Source organism: Manacus candei, unplaced genomic scaffold (genome assembly GCF_025592945.1).
Source record: "Manacus candei isolate 608988 ecotype Guabito, Panama unplaced genomic scaffold, ASM2559294v1 h1tg000070l, whole genome shotgun sequence".
NCBI lineage: Eukaryota > Metazoa > Chordata > Aves > Passeriformes > Pipridae > Manacus > Manacus candei.
In genome coordinates this window covers 288,990-307,121 of record NW_026138118.1, presented here as the reverse complement: position 1 = coordinate 307,121, position 18,132 = coordinate 288,990, and the positions used below count along the sequence as shown (strand labels likewise).

General features: G+C 53.8%; 2 protein-coding genes across 3 annotated transcripts; one reads left to right on the top strand and one right to left on the bottom strand.

Moving 5' to 3' along the window:
• Window positions 1-3,967: 3,967 nt before the first annotated feature.
• On the bottom strand, window positions 3,968-9,953 carry ZBTB8B (zinc finger and BTB domain containing 8B). 2 transcript variants are annotated; one of them, XM_051807380.1, is made up of 4 exons: window positions 9,886-9,953; window positions 8,194-9,123; window positions 5,524-5,702; window positions 3,968-4,369 (listed from the first exon to the last, which is right to left on the bottom strand). In XM_051807380.1, the coding sequence occupies exons 2-4, from the start codon at window positions 9,119-9,121 to the stop codon at window positions 4,046-4,048; spliced, it is 1,431 nt and encodes a 476-aa protein (XP_051663340.1). In that variant the 5' UTR covers window positions 9,122-9,123; window positions 9,886-9,953; the 3' UTR covers window positions 3,968-4,045. The 2 variants fall into 2 exon arrangements, with proteins under 2 accessions (XP_051663340.1, XP_051663341.1); XM_051807381.1 differs by lacking the exon at window positions 9,886-9,953 and adding an exon at window positions 9,694-9,875.
• Window positions 9,930-17,517, top strand: BSDC1 (BSD domain containing 1). The gene is made up of 11 exons (XM_051807389.1): window positions 9,930-10,028; window positions 10,592-10,652; window positions 11,127-11,243; window positions 12,063-12,233; window positions 12,346-12,400; window positions 12,713-12,828; window positions 13,167-13,235; window positions 13,426-13,507; window positions 13,906-14,418; window positions 15,398-15,501; window positions 15,725-17,517. Exons 1-11 carry the CDS (start codon window positions 10,018-10,020, stop codon window positions 15,755-15,757), a joined length of 1,332 nt encoding a protein of 443 aa, XP_051663349.1. The 5' UTR covers window positions 9,930-10,017; the 3' UTR covers window positions 15,758-17,517.
• Window positions 17,518-18,132: the final 615 nt, after the last annotated feature.

The window sequence follows — 18,132 nt, the reverse complement described above, 5'->3', positions numbered from 1 at the left end:
CGCTTTCTCCCCTTCCAAGTTTGGTTATCTTTTTTTTTTCCTTCCTCTTCTTACCACCAGGGCCTTTTTTTTCCCGTGCTTTTCGCGCCCCAGTTATATCCCATAAATATTTATTTTCCCATGGAAGCCATTCTGCCTTAACCGTGTCCTTTGTGTCCTTTTTGCCCTTCCCTTCCATGAGCTGCAGACATTCCATCCAACCTGGCCTTGGACACTCCCAGGGATGGGGGAGCCACAGCTTCTCTGGGCAACCTGTGCCAAGCTAGGAGGGCACAGTTTCTCTGGGCAACCTGTGCCAGGGCCTCCCCACCCTCACAGGTCTCTCTTTCAGAGAACAATTTACAAATGACTCTAAAAAACCCAACATTCTTCTTGCTGGTACAACCTCCTCCCCAGATCATCCCCATCCCTTTGCTCACCCTCTGATGGCCCTTGGCTGCCCTGCTCTGCTTTCCTGCTTTTCTTCCCCCACAAAAAGTCATTTCCACCAAGGATGGAGACAAGCCTGTGGCCCTCATTCCCCCCGAGTGCTGCAGCACCTCACATCTTCCGTGGAAAAAGATGGAAAACCTGTGTGCTTGCCACGAGATTTATATTTCCTCTCTGAATGAAAACAGTGAAAAGCAAGAAAGGGTTGTTACAGTTTTCAGTGACTCGGGATATTCTAAATCAACAGGGAAATACAGTTTTGTTTGTGGATTTTCCAGTATAATTCAAAATTATCTGGAAAGAATATTTGGGAGTCTGTTGCCCCCACGTGCTTTTCCTCCTAGCTCAGGTCAGTGGCTGCTTCCCAGCATGAAAAATGAAAAGCTTTAGAGAGTTTAAAAAGTTCAATTAATATAAAACTACAAAGACTTCAGAAAGCCAAGTCAGTGTTCATAATACAAAAGATTTTCTAAAAAACCCACTTGGCTGGGGTTCAAGTGGACAGGATCCTTTTAGTCCTTTCCTACCAAGAACCTGATTCTTCTTGCAAACTGTCTGTCCCCAGGAATGGATATACCCATTTTTTAATTGGGTTAATTAAGTGGAGATAGTTATTTTGTAATTTTAATTCCAGAAACTGAAACGTGAGCCTTAATCTAGACACTCCCAGCTTTACTCAGTCAACATCTGAATGGTAAAAAAATCAAAGCAACCCTCTCAGAGAGTTTTATTTTCTAGACAATCAAAAAAACTCCAGAATGCTCCAAGATCCACAAATATAGTTCAGTCACTCCTACAAATAAGGTTCAGTTTATAAGAATCTGTCATTGTAACTGGACTAAAGGACTTCAGTTATGAAACTGTCTTACAAAACATCAGGAAATCAAATGACCACGTTTGGAAGATTTACAAGGGCTTGCACCAAGAGGTTAAATGAGCTACAAATACCAGTGCAGCATGTATTCCTCCAGTGAAATACAGTGCAATTATGTGCAAAAATACATTAAAATGTACATTCCTAAACAAAGTCAAGTACATCAAGCTAAGACTTGAAGATATGTCGTTCTGCACGGCCTTTAAAAACCTTTGAGAAAGAGATTGCATTAGAAATAACTTTCCTAAAAACATTATTTTTGATTCTTCACCGAGCACCATTTCAAAACAGCCACATCATTTTCTCAAAGCTTGTAGAGGCTGGATCTACAACGGAAGATTTCAGGGAAAAAAACACCCAAAAAACTAAGTGGAAAGCACGAGAAAAAACAGATTTACATGAACACACCCCCCCCCACCAGGTCACAAGAATGTGGGTAAACTACATCCTCTTCTACTACAAAGGCTGAAGGACTCCATAGGAAACAAAGCAGCACAACATGACAATTCCAACAGGAAACACGAGTTTGGTGGTGACTTTCCACGTGGAATGTGCACGGCCAACCCCCCCCTCCCCTCACCCCTCACAGCTCCATTCTCTAGGCACAAGACACACAAGAACAATCTCTAAGACCAAAGAACAGCAGGTTGAAGGAAAAGGTCTCTGCAGACACACCTGCAGCTCCCTCCCAACACTCAGACTTCCCAAGGGGTTGGTTTTCCCTGCTCTGAGTGTCCCCACGGGCTCAGCCAGGAGCTGCATCTTCCCACAGCTGTGGAGCACTGGCCAGAGCCAGGCTGGGCTGATATTCCATGTCTAGTGGCTTCTACCAATATTTACAATGAGGTGGCACCTTCACGACCAGAAATGGGGATGTCTGATCGCCCAATGTCCTTTTGGATCCCTAGTTACATTCCAGCAGTCTCCCAACAAACCCAGATCCCTCGTGTCCCTTTTTCAGGTGCTCTCACATGCACAAGTCCCTCCTTCATCAGACAAGCAGATACCAAACAAACACCCCTCTGAGCAAGAGCCCAGAAGTCCCAAAAGACAAGCCCTGGGAGGCCGGAGGTGGCATTTTCAATATTCCAGCAAGATTTACAAGCCCACCTCTGGCTCAGATTTTTCAAGAGCACTGAGGACCCCAAAACCACAGCAGGATTTTCAGAGGAGCTCAGCTCCAAGTCTGGCACCTACATAAGTGGTCCCTCTGATGGTTTAAATTCAGATGGACTAAAACAGGGTTAAATCAGAGGGCTCTTTGCTTTTTTTTAGGTTTGCCAAGAGCGAAGCCTTTACACCAAAAGCCTCAAGAAACACTGCCTTAAGTGGGAGGAACTGCTCATCCTTTGTCAGCCAAATCTGTCTGCAGATCTGTCCAGCCTTTGCTCCAGCTAGAAAGACTCACAAAATTTGCCTTCTCATGAAACACTTATGAACAGCAGAGTAAAGAAGCATTAACAGTCTTATTTCACAGTATATTTCAGTTTTGTCCCTTCCTTAGGGAACAGGAGGTCACCCCTAAGCCAACAGGTGGTGTGTTTTCTTCCAAAGCTTCCCAGCCTGATTTTTTGATAGCTTATATCAACTTGCTACTGGAAAGGTAACAAATCTCACCTCCTTTGAAAACCTTGAGCTATCCCAGCAAAGAAACAGGAGGTTCACAGTGGAGGTGTTTTGTTTTTTAAAAAAATAAATAAATACTCAGGGAAATTCACACAGCAACATAAACCATGAGAAGGATCCCCAAATTCTAAAAGAAATTATAGTGAAAGGGATTCAAAAAGGGTGTTCAGAGCTCTGTTACAGCAGATCTGGATACTTCACTGCTCCTCAGCCACACCAGCTGTGGATCTACTTTTTAATCTGTCAGTGTCAGAATTCCCAAGGAACCTGCTCGACAGCTTTTAACTCCTGCTGTAAAAAGCTGAAGAGAATTTGGGCATTTCACACTTCTAAACCAAGAGACCAGGCCACCAGACACCATAATTTGCTTAATATTTCTCAAGCCAAGACTGCTGATGTCTAAGTGACATTAAAGACACATCTGAAGATCTGCAGCCCGAGCTCTTGAGAGAGGAAGATGCAGTAAAAATTCAGGAAGAGAAACTTGATCTCCAAATTCCTGCGATTAAGGACACGTGAAATACAACTATTCTTACTGTCTATCCCTTCAGCAGCAGCATATTTTTGTTATCCTGGTTTTTCTGCCCTGGTTTCCAGGTCAAACCCAAGCAAACACTCCTGGTTTACAGTTTAGGTAATACTGTCCTAACACAGAAGGATCACAGTTTAAAGATTTAAAAAGTCCCAAGGTAAGAGATGTAAACTACATTTCATGTCATCTTCAGGCGTAAACTACATTTCATGTCATCTTCAGAGAGAAGGTGGTGCCCCTTTCAGGTCAGGGATTGAGGACCACAACAGCACTGTTTGAAGAAATCTGTTATCAAAACAACACAGAGATGTCCCACCACCTGCAAACTCAAAACCAGAGAGGCAGAGAAATTGCTCAAGTCCAAGCTCTGCGAACCCCAGACAGGAGATTCTTCACAGATTTCTGGTGCACAGCACTGAAAACTTAAAAAGCGTTAAAAATACCGATTTTCCCCACCGTTCTATTAAAAAAAAAAAAAAAAAAGGGGGGAATAAAAACCAGCACAGTGTCACTAACTGGGGCAAACGTGCAGTTTTCTGTTGCTGCCAGGGGAGGCTCCCAGTGCTCCCTCTCCCCTCCCACTGCTACATCAGCGCTTCCCTGTCCGACAGACTCCTGTGGATCTCCTGCTTGTCATCCCCCTCCTCCTCCTCCTCCTCCTCGTCGGCCGGGTCGTTCTCCTCCCCGGATTCCACGTAGATGGGCCAGTCGCCGTCGGCATCCCCCTTCTCCTGGCCCTCAGAGGCCGTTTCCACGAGGCTGAGGTTGATGGGCACGGAGTCCTCGTGGGTGGTGGTGACGCACGTGCAGCTGTCGCAGAGCCCGAAGCGCCGCAGCCCCGGGGACAGGCTGTTGGTGAAGGTCCTCCTGCAGCCCTTGCAGATGATGGGCTTGTTGGAGCGGTGAACCTGCAGGGGAAAAAAAAGAGATGAGCTGGGATAAAAAAAAAAATAATAAAAAAAGCAGCAACCTGCTAGTTTGGAAATATTTCCCAGAGTGGGGAAGCGGCTACGCTGGAGCTGAAGGGGGGGTGATCCCACGTTTCCGGACACAAAGGTTTGAGCTACTTAAGAATCATGGAAGCAGAGGATGGTTTGGGTTGGGAAGGACCTTGAGCTCATCCAGTTCCACCCCCTGCCATGGGCAGGGACACCTCCCACTAGCCCAGGTTGCTCCAACCTGGCCTTGGACACTTCCAGGGATGGGGCAGCCACAGCTTCTCTGGGAAACTGTGCCAGGGCCTCCCCACCCTCACAGGGAAGGATTTCGTCCCAATATCCCATCTAAATCTGCTCCTTTCAGTGTGAAGCCATTCCCCCTTGTCCTGGCACTCTGTGCTCTTGTAAAAAGTCCCTCTCCATCTTTCTTGTGGGACACCTTGAGCTGTGATAAGTGATTTCCTCCAGAGGAAGCAGGTTTTTCATTGGGATGGGAAAACAACCATAAATTTGAAGATCCTTATTCTGTCAGAAACTGCAATAAAAAAATATTGTTGTAATCAGCCCAATGGTTGTGACCCCTGCTTTGCTCCTCTCCCCTTGCAGACCTGAAGGCAAAGATTTCAGTACCCACAGATGAGCAGAATCACCTGGTCATAGCGAGTGTGCAGCTGCCCAGCGACGATGCCCAGATGGATGCCTCACACTATGACAGTGAGAAAGGAGGTAAGGGCCCAAAGGGGTGGGTTTTAACCATATTTTCCTTCCCTTCCCAATAGAAAATCTGCCTTCCCTCAAAGTTCAGGCAGCAAGATTCATTTTTACTTCTCAAAGTAAAGCGCCGGGGCCTCCCCACCCTCACAGGGGAGAATTCCTTCCCTGTACCTAACCTAACGGACCAAATATCAAACACCTCATGAACCAAATACCTAAGTTATTGCAGCAAATACCAGTGGCTCAAATTTATTATTATTAGAAACCTGACAAGAGCTAAACTCCCCTGAGCCTGCCTCGCGTCGGCCACGGCCGTTTCATCCGACGAATTTCGGGAAACACGACTGGAAAATGCCAAAAAAAACCAACTTCCAGGATGAATTTCCCGAGGGACACGGGACCAGACTCACGCTCAGGGCGTGGCTCCGGAGGTGCTCCTGGCGGGTGAAGCGCTTCCCGCAGGTCTCACAGGGGTAGGGCCTCTCCCCGGTGTGGGAGCGGATGTGCCTCTTCAGGATCCCCTTCTGCTTGGCCGTGTAAGGGCAGAAGGGGCACTTGTGCAGCTTGATTGGCACGACCAGCACGTCACCTTTAAGGGGGAAAGAGAAAACACACAGAGCAGCGGGTCAGGCAGGGGCAGCACTGCTGGGAATGCTGTGGGGGGTTCCCGTCCTGCTCCCGCAGATCCCAGCCCAGGGAACTGCACCTCCCCTGTCCCTGGGCTGGCCTTACCTGGAATTCCCTCAGCATTGGTGCAGCTGCAGATGCCCAAGTGCCTTGGAAATGAGCCTTACACAGCTGATACCCACAACAGGAAAACATTCATTTTATTTTAAGAAGCCTTAAAGTGCCCCAAACCTGCTTTTAGTGCAGGGGGATCTCTGCTCCATCTCAACCACAGAAGTTTCCTACTTCCTTTTTTTATTATTATTATTAAACCATTAGCATTAAGCAGCATCAGGAACCAAAATCTTTTAACACAAATTGCAGGTAGGAACACTGCACTGTGCCCCATGTGATCTTATATTTAAATGTGGGGAACCCATTTCAAAACATCAACACCTGTTTCTCCTGCCATTTACTTCAGCCTTCCTGTTGGGAATAACAACAGGATAAAGGACTCCAGTACATTTGGTGATGGTATTTCACTGTTCCTAAAATCAAAGTACAGGTGGTACCCAATTTATGAGGTCAGGTGCAAAAAGAGGATTAAACTTGAAGGTCACATTTTACACCAACGTGAGCATTGCCAGGTTTGTCAGCATCAGCCAGGGGTGAGCTTCCCTTCCAGCAGAAGGGTGGAGATGTGATGCTAAAGGATTAGTTTTCCCTGTTTCAGGCACTGATTCAGGGCCTTGAGCTCTTCCACAAGCAGCTGAGGTTGCAGAACATCCCTTTATTAAGGTTTTTCCAACCCACTATCAAAAAGGTGTGTCTAATATTAATGGCATGTGAGTGAGAGCCACCTCACCCAATTCTGGACCTTCAAAAGGTATTGCTAATCCCTGCTGGGCACTTAAAGCTCCATTAAAAATAAAAACCAAACCCAGTTCTTAGTCCTGACTTGCTTCCAGGCTCTCTAGAGGTGCCTGTTTACCCTCCACCTGCTGTGAAGGGGACCAGGATGACAAGAACAGATGTGGACACTCAAAAATATAAGTAATATTCATCTCCTGTGCCAGCCTGAGTGCACCATTCCTCTGTCAGGACTTTGTATTTCTCACTCCTGGTGCCTTGTGAAAATGCTGAGGCAGCAGCACCAGTGAAAGCTGGGAAGAGAAACTCCCATTCTCCTCAGTGCTTATGATGTCCTGTTTTAGCAGAGAAACACAAGGAATGCAGGGCTTGGTTTCCTTTCCCTCACTCCCACTTAAAGCACATCTACCACTAACATTTCTACTCCACTGCCAGGACTCCTGGTGTTCTCCATCAAATTCTGGAAGCATCTCCCTTTTTAATGATTTATTAAACAGTTGGGAGATTTTAAGAGAGGAAAAAGAGAAGTCTGTGTGTTTGATGGTCCTGCCTTGCTACACATCAAAAATTTACAGGCGTGATCTGTGACAGCCCTGAGAGCTTCTGGGGACAGTAAAACTGGATTTTGTGATTTTATCAGCTCCCTGTTTTAAAGCAGTGAGAGAACAGGTCTGTTTTATTGGCTCTAGGATCACAGAGGCAGGCCTGAGCTGGAGATGACGTGAGCACAAACTTGCTGGGCGTGGCAGAGCACCCAGTGCCAGCCCTGTCTGTGCCCAAGGCACTGTGGCATTTGCCACATCCTCACTGTTTGGGGCACCTGGGCTGTTTGGGCAAGGCAATTATCAAAAAAACCAGATAAAATGCCCAAATCTTTATTGTCCTCTTCAGAGGAAATGCATATGGACATGAGTTTCTTCTTCTCTGGGTCCCTGACACTGCTCCTGGGAGATATTCCTGAGACATTCCAACAAGTACTGGGCTTGGGGCAGCAGTGGAACCTCAGTGACCAACAGCTGAAAAGTGAGTTTGCCTCTAAAAAAATCTCATCTTTATGCAGCACCACAGAGTTTAAAGCTTTTAAAGGACTTGTAGGTGTCCCTCAGTATTGGATTAAACTGATTTCTGCCCTTTGAAGTTCAAAGCAGGAGCAAAGAGACCATCACCCAGCAGATGTGCTGGCAGGAGCTCCGGTGGGATGAGCTCCTTCTGCTGTGCCAGGTCCTGCAGCAGATCCCTCTTGTGGCAGCTCAGCTCCTCCTGGATTGCTCCTTGCAACATGACTATCACAAGAGAAAAAATTCTCTCTAAAAATTCACCTGCCATTCAAAGAGGTCTCAAGTGAGTTTGTTTATTAGAGCAGAATCACCCACACTGAGCTCCAGTTTCTGTTCCAGAGGGGCTGTGAAGCTCTTGGGGATACTCACCTCCCACGGGCTGCACTGAACAAACAAGTACAGCCGCTTTGGAAGTCCACAACAAGAGTTTATTTCACTGTGCCAAAACATTCACCGACATATTCCTGAGCAAGAACAGCAGCAACAAGAGAAGTCTGGGCACAACTGAGCGGTTTCCTCAGCCTGCACCCCCCAGGGTCCTCTCACCTGTGTCCTCACCATACCAGTCGCTGTGAATGTCCACCATGGAGCTCATGGCCACCCCTGCGTCCTCCGTCCTGCCCTCAAACCCCCTCACAAAGTGCTGCACCACGTCCTCCTTCCTCTGGGCCGAGCTGTTGCGCAGCAGGGCCTCCAGGAACTGCTTCATGTGGTAGTTGTTGCAGGCCAGGTCCACGGGCTGCCCCTCCTCCATGTGCTCCAGGGACAGCGGGGCGGGATACTGGGGCAGCCTCTCGCCCACCTCCACCTCCCCGTCGTCGTCGGGGTCGAACTCCACCTTGGGTTCCACCCCCCTGGGCAGCGAGGAGTTCACCCCGTCCTGGGAGTCGCCCAGGGGGTCCCTCACCACCAGCTCCAGGGGGTGGCAGCTGCTGCAGTCCCCGCACGGGGGGTCCCGCTGGCAGCCCGAGACCCCTTCCTTATCCTGCAGGGACGAGCCAGGGGCAGGGCACTGTCCCCGCGGGCCGAGGGACGTGCCCTCCCTGGCGGAGCTCCCGCTGTCCGCCTGGTAGAAAGCCGCCTCCCGCTCGATCTTCCTGCAGATGTCCAGGGAGGACCTGATGTAGGTCTTGCAGAAGTTGACCACGTCGGTCATCTGCAGGTAGCTGGCGGCCGACATCACCTCGATCACGTTCTCCCCGCACAGGTCGAGCTTCCCGGAGTACAGGAAGTCCAGGATGACGGAGAAGGCCTCGGAGGTGACGATGTCCAGGGAGGCGGTGCTGTGGCGGCCGCTGTCCTGGATGTAGTGGATGAGCAGCGCTCGGAAGTAGCCGCTGTTGGCGAACAGGATGTTCTTGTGCGCCTTGAAGATCCGGCCCTCCACGATGATGCTGCAGTCGCAGAAGAAGTCCCGCTTGCGCTGCTCGTTCAGCTCCCCCAGCAGTTTGGTGTAGTAGGACTGCACCTCCATGGCTGTGCCGGGAAACACGGGGCACCGTCAGCAACGGGACCCCCGACGGGACACCGGGGATACACGGGGGACAGGAGACATCGGGGACGGGGGGATACCGGGGACAGGAGACGCAGGAGGGACACACGAAGAACAGGGGGGGCACACCGGGGACAAGGAGGGACACACCAGGGACAAGGGGGACACATCGGGGACAGGGGAGACACATCGGGGACAGGAGGGAAACACAGGGACAGGAGGGAAACACAGGGACAGGGGCAGCAGCACCAGCCCCCGCCCGCGGGAGGCACCGGGGATGCTCCGGGACACCAAGGACCGTCCGCAATGTCCTGCCCGGTACCGAGATCCCTCCCTTCTCCAAGGACTGTCCTGCCCGGTACACTGGGGGTGTCCGGAACACCAAGGACCGACCCTCCCGGTACCAGGATCCTTCGCTGATCCAAGAACGGTCCTTCCCGGTACCGGGATCCCCCCCTGCTCCAAGGACCGTCCTGCCCGGTACCGGGGATGCTCTGGAATGCCAAAGACCGTCCTCTCCGGTACCAGCATCCCTCCCTGCTTCAAGCACCGACCTTCCCGGTACCGGCATCCCTCTCTGTTCCAAGGACCTTCCTGCCCGGTACCGAGGGTGTCCCGAACGTCAAGGACGGTTCTTCCCGGTACCAAGACCCCACGGAACGCCAAGGACCATCCGGACTTATCCTGCCCGGTACCGGGATCGCTCCCCGCCCCACGGCCCGTCCCGCCCGGTGCTCCCCGCTCACCTCCGCCCGGTGCCGGTCGCTCCCGGTCCCTCCCGGCCGCCGTACCGGGGCCGCCCCCGGGGCGGGGCAGGAAGTGACGTCATGATGCACGGGTGAGGGGTCGGTAAATATTGGTGACGTCACAGCGCCAAGATGGCGGAGGGGTGAGCGGGGCACGGGCGGGGGGCCGGGATGTGGGGCCGGGATCGGGGCTTCTGGTCGCTGATCCGAGGTCTGACTCGGTGTCTGGGATCTGGGATCTGGAGCTGGGGTTTGGGCTTGGGATGTGGGCCGGGATCTGGGTCTGGGTTTGGATCTGGGTCTGGGATCTGAGGTTTGGAGTCGAGATCTGTGTCTGAATCTGCGTCTGGATCTGGATCTGGGGTCGGGGTCTTGGATCTGGATCTTGGATCAGAGTCTGGGATCTGAGTCTGGGGTTTGGGATCAGCATCTGGGTCTGGGATCTGGGGTTTGGGGTCGGGATCTGGGGCTGCAGTTGGGTCTGGGTCTGTGCAGTGTAATCTGGCGGCTGGGTGTGGGCTCTCAAGTCTGGGCTGGAGTTCTGGCTCAGGCTCCATGTGTGTGTGTGTCTGCGTGTCTGTCTGCGTGTCTGTCTGTGTGTCTGTCTGCGTGTTTGTGTGTCTGTCTGTGTCTGTCTGTGTGTCTGTCTGCGTGTCTGTCTGTTGTGTCTGTGTGTCCTGACGCCGTGTCCCCCCCTATCCCGCAGGGAGGACGGGGGCTGGTGGCGCAGTTGGCTGCAGCAGAGCTACCAGGCCGTCAAGGAGAAGGTGGGACCTGTGGGGCTGGAACACGGCCTGGGAGGGCTGGGAGGGCTGGAATTCCAGGAGCTGGGGGCCCTGGATGCTGTGCAGGGATCTCGTGGCTCGGGGGAGCAGCACTGGGCTCTGTCACATGAGAATCACTCCCCCAAGCAGGGAGGGCTCTGTGGTGTGTAACTTCCTGCCTGTGGCAGCACTGCTGGTGTTAATTATACACAACACTCAGAACAAGGCTTTTCCCAACCTGTGTTTTTCTATTCTTAGCTTAAAAAAAACACTCCTACTTTAATGGCTTGTGCACAGCAAATCCTGCTGTTATTCTGGTTGCTGTGGTCTTACTCATTACACTGGCTGGGGCAAGGGCTCAGCTGGGTTAAAGGCTCTCACACTCTAGTCTTTGTAACATGCTGGGTGTTCCTGGAGTGACCATGGCTCTGTTGGAGAGCAGAAAGGCTCCACAGTTGCTCTGTTGTCTCCTTGCAGTCCACAGAAGCCCTGGAGTTCATGAAGAGGGACCTGGCAGAGTTCACCCAGGTGGTGCAGCACGACACCGCCTGCACCATCGCCGCCACGGCCAGCGTGGTCAAGGACAGGCTGGCGGTGAGTTGGGGGCTGGCAGAGCTGTGGCACAGGGGAAAAAGGGGGTGAGTGGGGTGGTCCTGCCCCCCGGGACACTGGAGAAACCCCAGTTGTGACCTTCAAGTGTCAGGTTTTCTCTGCAGGGCAGGTTTGGTGCTGAGCACTGCGTGGGGCTTCCTTGTGGAACTGCTGGAGGTCACGGAGTCGTGGAGTGGTTTGGGTTGGAAGGGAGCTTAAAAGATAATCCAGTTCTACCCCTCTGCCACGGGCAGGGACACCTTCCACTAACCGAGGTTGCTCCAACCTGGCCTTGGACACTTCCAGGGATGGGGCAGCCACAGCTTCTCTGGGCAACCTGTGCCAGGGCCTGCCCACCCTCCCAGGGAAAAATTTCTCCCCAATATCTATCTAACCCTGCCCTCCTTCAGCTTTAGGCCATTACCCCTTGTCCTATCACTCCATGCCCTTGTAGATGAGTAGAGGAAGGTTCCCTGTGGTTCCTCTCTCCCCTTGTGCTGTGTAGGTGGGATCCTGACAGTGTCACTGTGCATGGCACTGGATCTCCTCATGAGCTGTCACCCTCAGCCTCAGCCCTGTACAGCTACTGCTGTGACAGCCCAGCCCCAAACCAGCCAGTCCCAAACCTGGCTGTGTCCTTCCCATAAAGCCTGGGCTCAGTTCCCTACAAACCTGTTACAAATCCTGAGGTAGGAGCCTCCCACCATGCCCTTCCAGCCCAGGCACCTTCTCAGCACTTTTTTGAAGGGAGAGACATCCTGCTTCCTTAAAGGATCCTGTCCAGGGACTGTCACTGACCCTGTGCTGGTTCCTCTCTTGAAGAGGACGGAAGGTTCCTCAGGTGCCACTGAGAAGGTGAGGAAGGGACTGTCAGACTTCCTGGGGGTCATCTCGGACACATTTGCCCCCTCACCAGACAAGACCATCGACTGTGACGTTATAACTCTGATGGCAACACCCTCAGGTACCACCGAGCCCTACGACAGTGCCAAGGTGAGTGTCCTATTCCTGGAGGGAAGCTCGGGGATGTGGAGTCCTGTGCCCTGTCCCTGGGGCTCTGCTGCTGCCCCTCCCCTCACAGCTCTGCCCTGTGTGTCTCCTCCAGGCTCGTCTCTACAGCCTCCAGTCCGACCCAGCCACCTACTGCAACGAGCCTGATGGTATGGGGGGCCTGGGGGGTGGTCTGGGGTGCTGCCCAGCCCAGCTGGGGGTCTGGAATCCATCTGGAATTCCCCAGAGAGGCTGCTGGCTTGGCCTACAGCTAGGATCACCAGTCATGGAGAGCACATCTGTCTGTTATGTTAGGGACCAGCTTAGGCTGAATTTACTGGCCCAGTTTAAACTGGTGCTCTTATGTGGGCCCCATGTCTCCCTCCCCCTTTGCCCCAGCAGCATCTTTCCAGTTAAACCTCCCAAAACTCTTCCTGCTTGTTTGTGCCAAGGCCTGTTATCCCTGTGCTTGTCCCACATAGGCCCTGCTGAGCTGCTGGAGGCCTGGCTGGCTCAGTTCAGCCTGGAGGAGAAGAAAGGGGAGGTGGCAGAGCTGCTGGCAACCAGCCCATCCATCCGGGCCCTCTACACCAAAATGGTGAGTGAGGCCCTGCCTGGCTCCTGTGGGCAATTCCTCACTTGGGGAGTGCTGCAGGGAAGCCCTGAGTTGCCTGGGCCCTGGGGTTGGTATGGAAATCACTGTGATTGCATGGGGATTAGGCAGCAGCTTGTAGTTTTATTCCATACTTGTCACAGGCCTGGCACAGGAGTTCCTCTGGAACTACCCAGTGCGTGTTGGAGCATCTTGCCTGAGGCTTGGCCCCGAGTCTGTGCTCCTGAAAACACGGTGCAGGGGGGTGGCTGCAAGGCCTGGGAGGAGGGAGGAGCACGGCAGCAGCTGCAGCCCTCCCTCTGAAGCAGCTCATCCCATTCCAGGTCCCTGTGGCTGTTTCCCACTCCGAGTTCTGGCAGCGCTACTTCTACAAAGTGCATCGCCTGGAGCAGGTGGGTCCCGGGCTGGGGGGCTCCCTGGGGGTGGGCACGGCAGCCAAGGAGCCCTCCAGGGCACAGCAGAGGCTTTTCCTGACAAAGCAGGGTGCCTTGGCTGCCTTCTTGTGGTCAGTGATGCTGCAATGCCATGGGGAGGAAGGGGCTGGGGACGTGTGTGGGGCTGCTGACGGGGAATTCCCTGCAGGATGAAGCCCGGAGGGAGGCTCTGAAGCAGCGAGCGGAGCAGAGCATGCACCAAGAGGAGCCAGGCTGGGAGGAGGATGAAGGTGGGTCTTGATGAAGGTGGATTTTGGGGCTATATGGGTGCCTCCTCCTCGCTCCCACAAATCATGAGGGGCAGCGGAGGAACAGTGACAGGACCCAGGGAACGGCTGGAGCTGTGCCAGGGGAGTTGGGATGGATCTCAGGAAAAAGGTTCTTCCCCCAGGGGGTGGTTGGGCACTGAACAGGCTCCCCGGGGTAGTGGGCATGGCCCCAAGGCTACCAGAGCTCCAGGAGCATTTGGACAACTCTCTCAGGGACAGGATGGGATTGTTGAGGTGTCCTGTGGATGATCCTTGTGGGTCCCCTCCAGCTCAGGATATCTGTGAACTCCAGCTCCCAGCCCAGCTGCTGCTGCTGCTCTTGCTGAAACATCTCTCGCTTCTCTTCTGCCTCCCTACAGAGGAGTTCTTGGGGATGTCACCCCTGCCTTGTGCAAACATCACATTTCCAGAAGCAGCACAGAAAGAACCCGCCCCGGCAGCCCCGGAGGGAACCCACCCCACTGCTCCCCAGGGCCCCCCCGAGGGGAGCTGGGCCGTGCTCCCCCCGGAGCTGAGCCCCTCGGAGAGCAGTGAGAGCGTGTCCCTTGTGACTCAGATTGCAAACCCTGCCTCTGTGCCTGCTGCACAGCTACAGACTGGAGCACACCCCGCCGGGACCACAGACCTCTCCCAGAGGCTGGAGGAGGCCACCTTGGAAGAGCCAAAGCTCCCAGAACCTGCTCAGCCTTCTGCACCTGCACGGGAATCAGCAGCATCCTCGGAGCCAGCGGCTGGTACAGAGCTCAGAGAGGGGGAGAGCAAAGGCCAGGGCAGGACAGAGACTCTGAGGGAGGAAGGGCCCACGGATCTGCGAGTCTTCGAGCTCAACTCGGACAGTGGGAAGTCCACCCCCTCCAACAACGGCAAGAAAGGTGCGTGTGTGGGGCCACACGGGGCCTGGGGACCCGCTGGGGGGGCAGCTCTTGGGGAAAGGGCTCTGGTTTTATGGTGACAGGGGAGAGGAAAGGGATTTTGCCAAAATGCCCCATGAAGGGTAGATCCTAATGGCTGAAACTGAAGTGGAAGTAAATCCTTATGCTGTTGGGTTGGTCACATAAGGTGGTGACAGCTGGTGTCACAGCTCCATTCCATGTTCCCTCAGGGGAAAAAAGGGTGAGGCTCCTGCAGGACCAGATTAAGGACATGTCACAACTCTGGTTGTCTCCATTTCCAGGCCTTTCCTTGGGGTGATACTGCCTTGAGCAGAGCCTTGAGCTGCAGCTCTCCCGGGATAGTGGGTGTGCTGCTTTCCTGGGGTTAGAAAGCCACTGGAACAACCCAAGATCCACCAGGGTGGCTGAGTGTCAGGAGCTGGCTCTGTGTGTGGAATTAAACTGGACAAGAAATCAAAAGGCTGCTGGCTGAGCAGAGCAGGCCTTTGGCCCTGGGGTGCCTTTGGTCCCTGGATGCCAGGGAAAGGCTGGGAAAGGGAATGTGGCGATTCCTTCCCTCTGCCCGTCACCCCAGGAGTGTCCCTGCTGCTCCTCTGCCTCAGGAGGTTCTTTCTCTTGGGGGTTATGACAGTTCTCATATCCAAGTCAATCCCTATCTGTTGTATTTTCTGTGTGAGTGGAACCAGACACATCCCAGCTCTCCCAGGCCAGAGGAGGACATGTTTCAGCATCCACCTCTCCCACTTGTCCCAAGCCAGCCCTTGCTGTGAGGGAAGCACAGCTCAGTCCATCCCCTCTCTGTCAGGGAGCTGGGAATGTGGAGGCTTTCCCTCCTCAGGCAGGCTGTGGGAGCTCTGACCAAGGAATGCCAAGGAATTGGGGCCTGCTTGGGCAGCTCCAGAGTGTCTGGAGAGCAGGTGCAGCTCTGGAGGCTCAGTGGGGCTGTTTGTGTTTCCAGGCTCCAGCACGGACATCAGTGAGGACTGGGAGAAGGACTTTGATCTGGACATGACTGAAGAGGAGGTGCAGCTGGCGCTCTCCAAGGTGGAAGTGTCTGGGGAGGTGAGTCAGGGGGAGCAAAATTGCTCCCCAAAACCATCACCAACCTGAGAGAAGGGCTGGCAGAGTGTGCAGGTTTCCCAAGGGGAACAGAGCAGGCAGATCCCTGTTGGAAGGCTGTGGGAGCGTGAGGACACCTCAGGCTTTGTGCTGACTCAGGTGCCCGGGGCAGGAGGAGCTGTCGAGTTACAGAACCAAACTGAGGGATGTTTCCTTTTGCTTGCAGCTGGAAGATGAAGAGTGGGAAGACTGGGAATAAAGCAGCTGCTTCCAGTGTGTGTCACAGGCTCATTTCCACCATCGAACGTGAATCAAACCACGGACCGGCTGTTCCTTTGTGTGTGACTGTGCTGGGGGTTGCACTTCCAGGCTGGAGGAGTTTCATTCCCGCTAAATCCTGTGGGCAACTCAAGTGACCCCTTCAGATCCAGGAGGGGGAGGAAGCAGGAGGTCTCTGGCACACGTAGCCCGTCTTCTCCGTAGGTCCCAGAGACTGGCCAGGCCAAGACTGACCGCCCTGACGTGTGGGGTGGAGGCAGAGTGAGGGGTCCCCGTGGCACTGGGACCCCTGGCAGGGGTGTTTGGTGCTGCCAGGTGCCAGCTTGGCTCCTTGTTTGCTTGTGTGTGCACGTGTAACCCACAGCTGAGAGGCTCCTGGATGTGGCTGTTCCTGCTCCGCTCCCTGCTCTGCACTCCCGGCCCGGGAAGAACACACAGGCAGGGCCTGGAAGCTGGAGGTGCTGCAGAAAAAAGGCACTTGGCTTGTGGCTTTGACCCTGGAAAGAGCCAAACCCCCTGCCAAACCCCAAGCTTCTGCCTGGCTTTTTGTCTTGGAAGCTTTTCCTCACGGAAACTCCGGTTTCCTGCTGTGAGAGCAGCAGCTCCTCGAAGGGCCAAGGCCTGCTGCTCCCCCTTTTGCAGCTGCACCACCTTCCTGCACTGGGCTTTGTGTCCTTCCTAGTTAAATTCTCCAAGCAAAGTACTCGTGGCTTGTCCTTACTTGAGCCCTGCTGGGTTTGGGTCACCCCTGGAGCAGAAACCCCTCGTTGTGGTGCCCAGTTCAGCCCTTGCAAAGCCCCAGCCTGACCCACTGACCACTTTAACCCCTGCTTGGCCATTCCCTCTGCCAGCCTGGGGGGAGGCAGAGGCTCCCAAGTGTGGGTGGGACCTGTTGGCTGAGGCTGTGTGTCCCCTCCTGACCCCTCGTGTCCCACCCATGCCAGGTCCCACAGCCACCAGGGCCACGGGCTTTGCTGTGCTCACTTGGATCCCTTCCCTGAAGCCCCCATGACTGCTTGGCAACGTTTCCCTCAGCCCCACAGCCTCTTTTTCTGGGGCAGTTTCCTTGTAATGACACACTGTGTTGCTAATACAGAGTTATCCCAAGGGGACAGTGCCCTCGGTGCTCCCCCTGGCCTTTGGGGTGGTGGTTTAGTTTGTGATGCCTTTGTCCTGCCCCTCCCAGGGCTGCCCCACCGGAGCTGTGGGTTCCCTGCTGGGTCTGGACAGCACTAAATGAGGTGCACTTGGAAGAGTTGGGGGTTTAGGGTGTGTTTTCTGTGGGCTTTTTCCCTCCTTTGGGGAGATTCCACCCACACAGGTGGGAGCATCCCAGTCCTGCCAAAGGCCTGGGGGCTGGGGACAGCTCTGCCTGGGGTGAGGTGGCTCCAGCCTTGTCCTGGCTCAGATTTAGCTGTGGTGGGCAGGGGACACCAGTGGGGTGTCGGGGAGGGGTCTCTGGGGGTTTGCTGGTGTCAGTCCCAGCTGGTCCCTGGGCAGAGCTCGAGGGGCAGCGCTCGCATCGGTGTCACTTTTCCTTTCTTCTTTAGTCCAATTAACCGTTGGGTTGGTCGTGCAATATTCTTCTGTTCTGAATCTCTGCATCTCCCTGAGCCTTTTCGAGCTGGGGTGAGAACCAGGAACAATTCTAACAGCTGGTAGTTTTGTAACGATGACTTTCTCCAAACCTTTTACAGACTTGCAGTTATAACAGCAATTAAAGGAATTCTCTGAGTCTCTGCCCTGTCTCGGGTGTTCTCGTTCCCTGTGGGATGGAGGGACACAGACAGGATAATTTAGAGCTCGAAATGCAGGTGAGGTGTATGGAGGGGACACTGGGGCAGGGCATGGGACAGGGTATGAAGGGATGGGACACAAGGGATGGGATACAAGGGACAGGGTATGAAGGGATGGGACATGGATGAGGTGGGACACAAGGGTCAGAATATGAGTGATGGGACACAAAGGGCTGGAGATGGGATGTAACATGAGTGATAGGACATGAGGGGATAGGACATGAGTGCTGGGACACAGGTGATGGGATGGGAGGGACATGAGGGGGCAGGGTGGGAAGGAATGGGATGTGAATGAGGGGGGAACACAAGGGCTGGGACACAAGGGTCAGGACATAAGTGATGGTACACGATTAATGGGACACAAGGACATGAATGACGGGACATCAGTGACAGGTGACAGGACGCCACTGGCAGGACACGAGGGAATGGGACACAAGTGAAGGGACACAAGTGACAGGAAACCAGTGGCAGGTGACACGACACGAGTGATGGGACACAGGTGACAGGACACAGTGACAAGTGACACGACACGAGTGACACGACGCGACCTCCGGGCCAG

Coding starts and splice junctions, on each gene's coding strand:
- ZBTB8B (XM_051807380.1), bottom strand. CDS start 9,121: ATGGAGGTGCAGTCCTACTACACCAAACTGCTGGGGGAGCTGAACGAG. Junction 5,703..8,193: donor CTGGTATGGTGAGGACACAG/GTGAGAGGACCC, acceptor TCCCCCTTAAAG/GTGACGTGCTGGTCGTGCCA. Junction 4,370..5,523: donor TCCGGAGCCACGCCCTGAGC/GTGAGTCTGGTC, acceptor TTTCCCCTGCAG/GTTCACCGCTCCAACAAGCC.
- BSDC1 (XM_051807389.1), top strand. Junction 12,401..12,712: donor CTACTGCAACGAGCCTGATG/GTATGGGGGGCC, acceptor TGTCCCACATAG/GCCCTGCTGAGCTGCTGGAG. Junction 14,419..15,397: donor CTCCAACAACGGCAAGAAAG/GTGCGTGTGTGG, acceptor TTGTGTTTCCAG/GCTCCAGCACGGACATCAGT.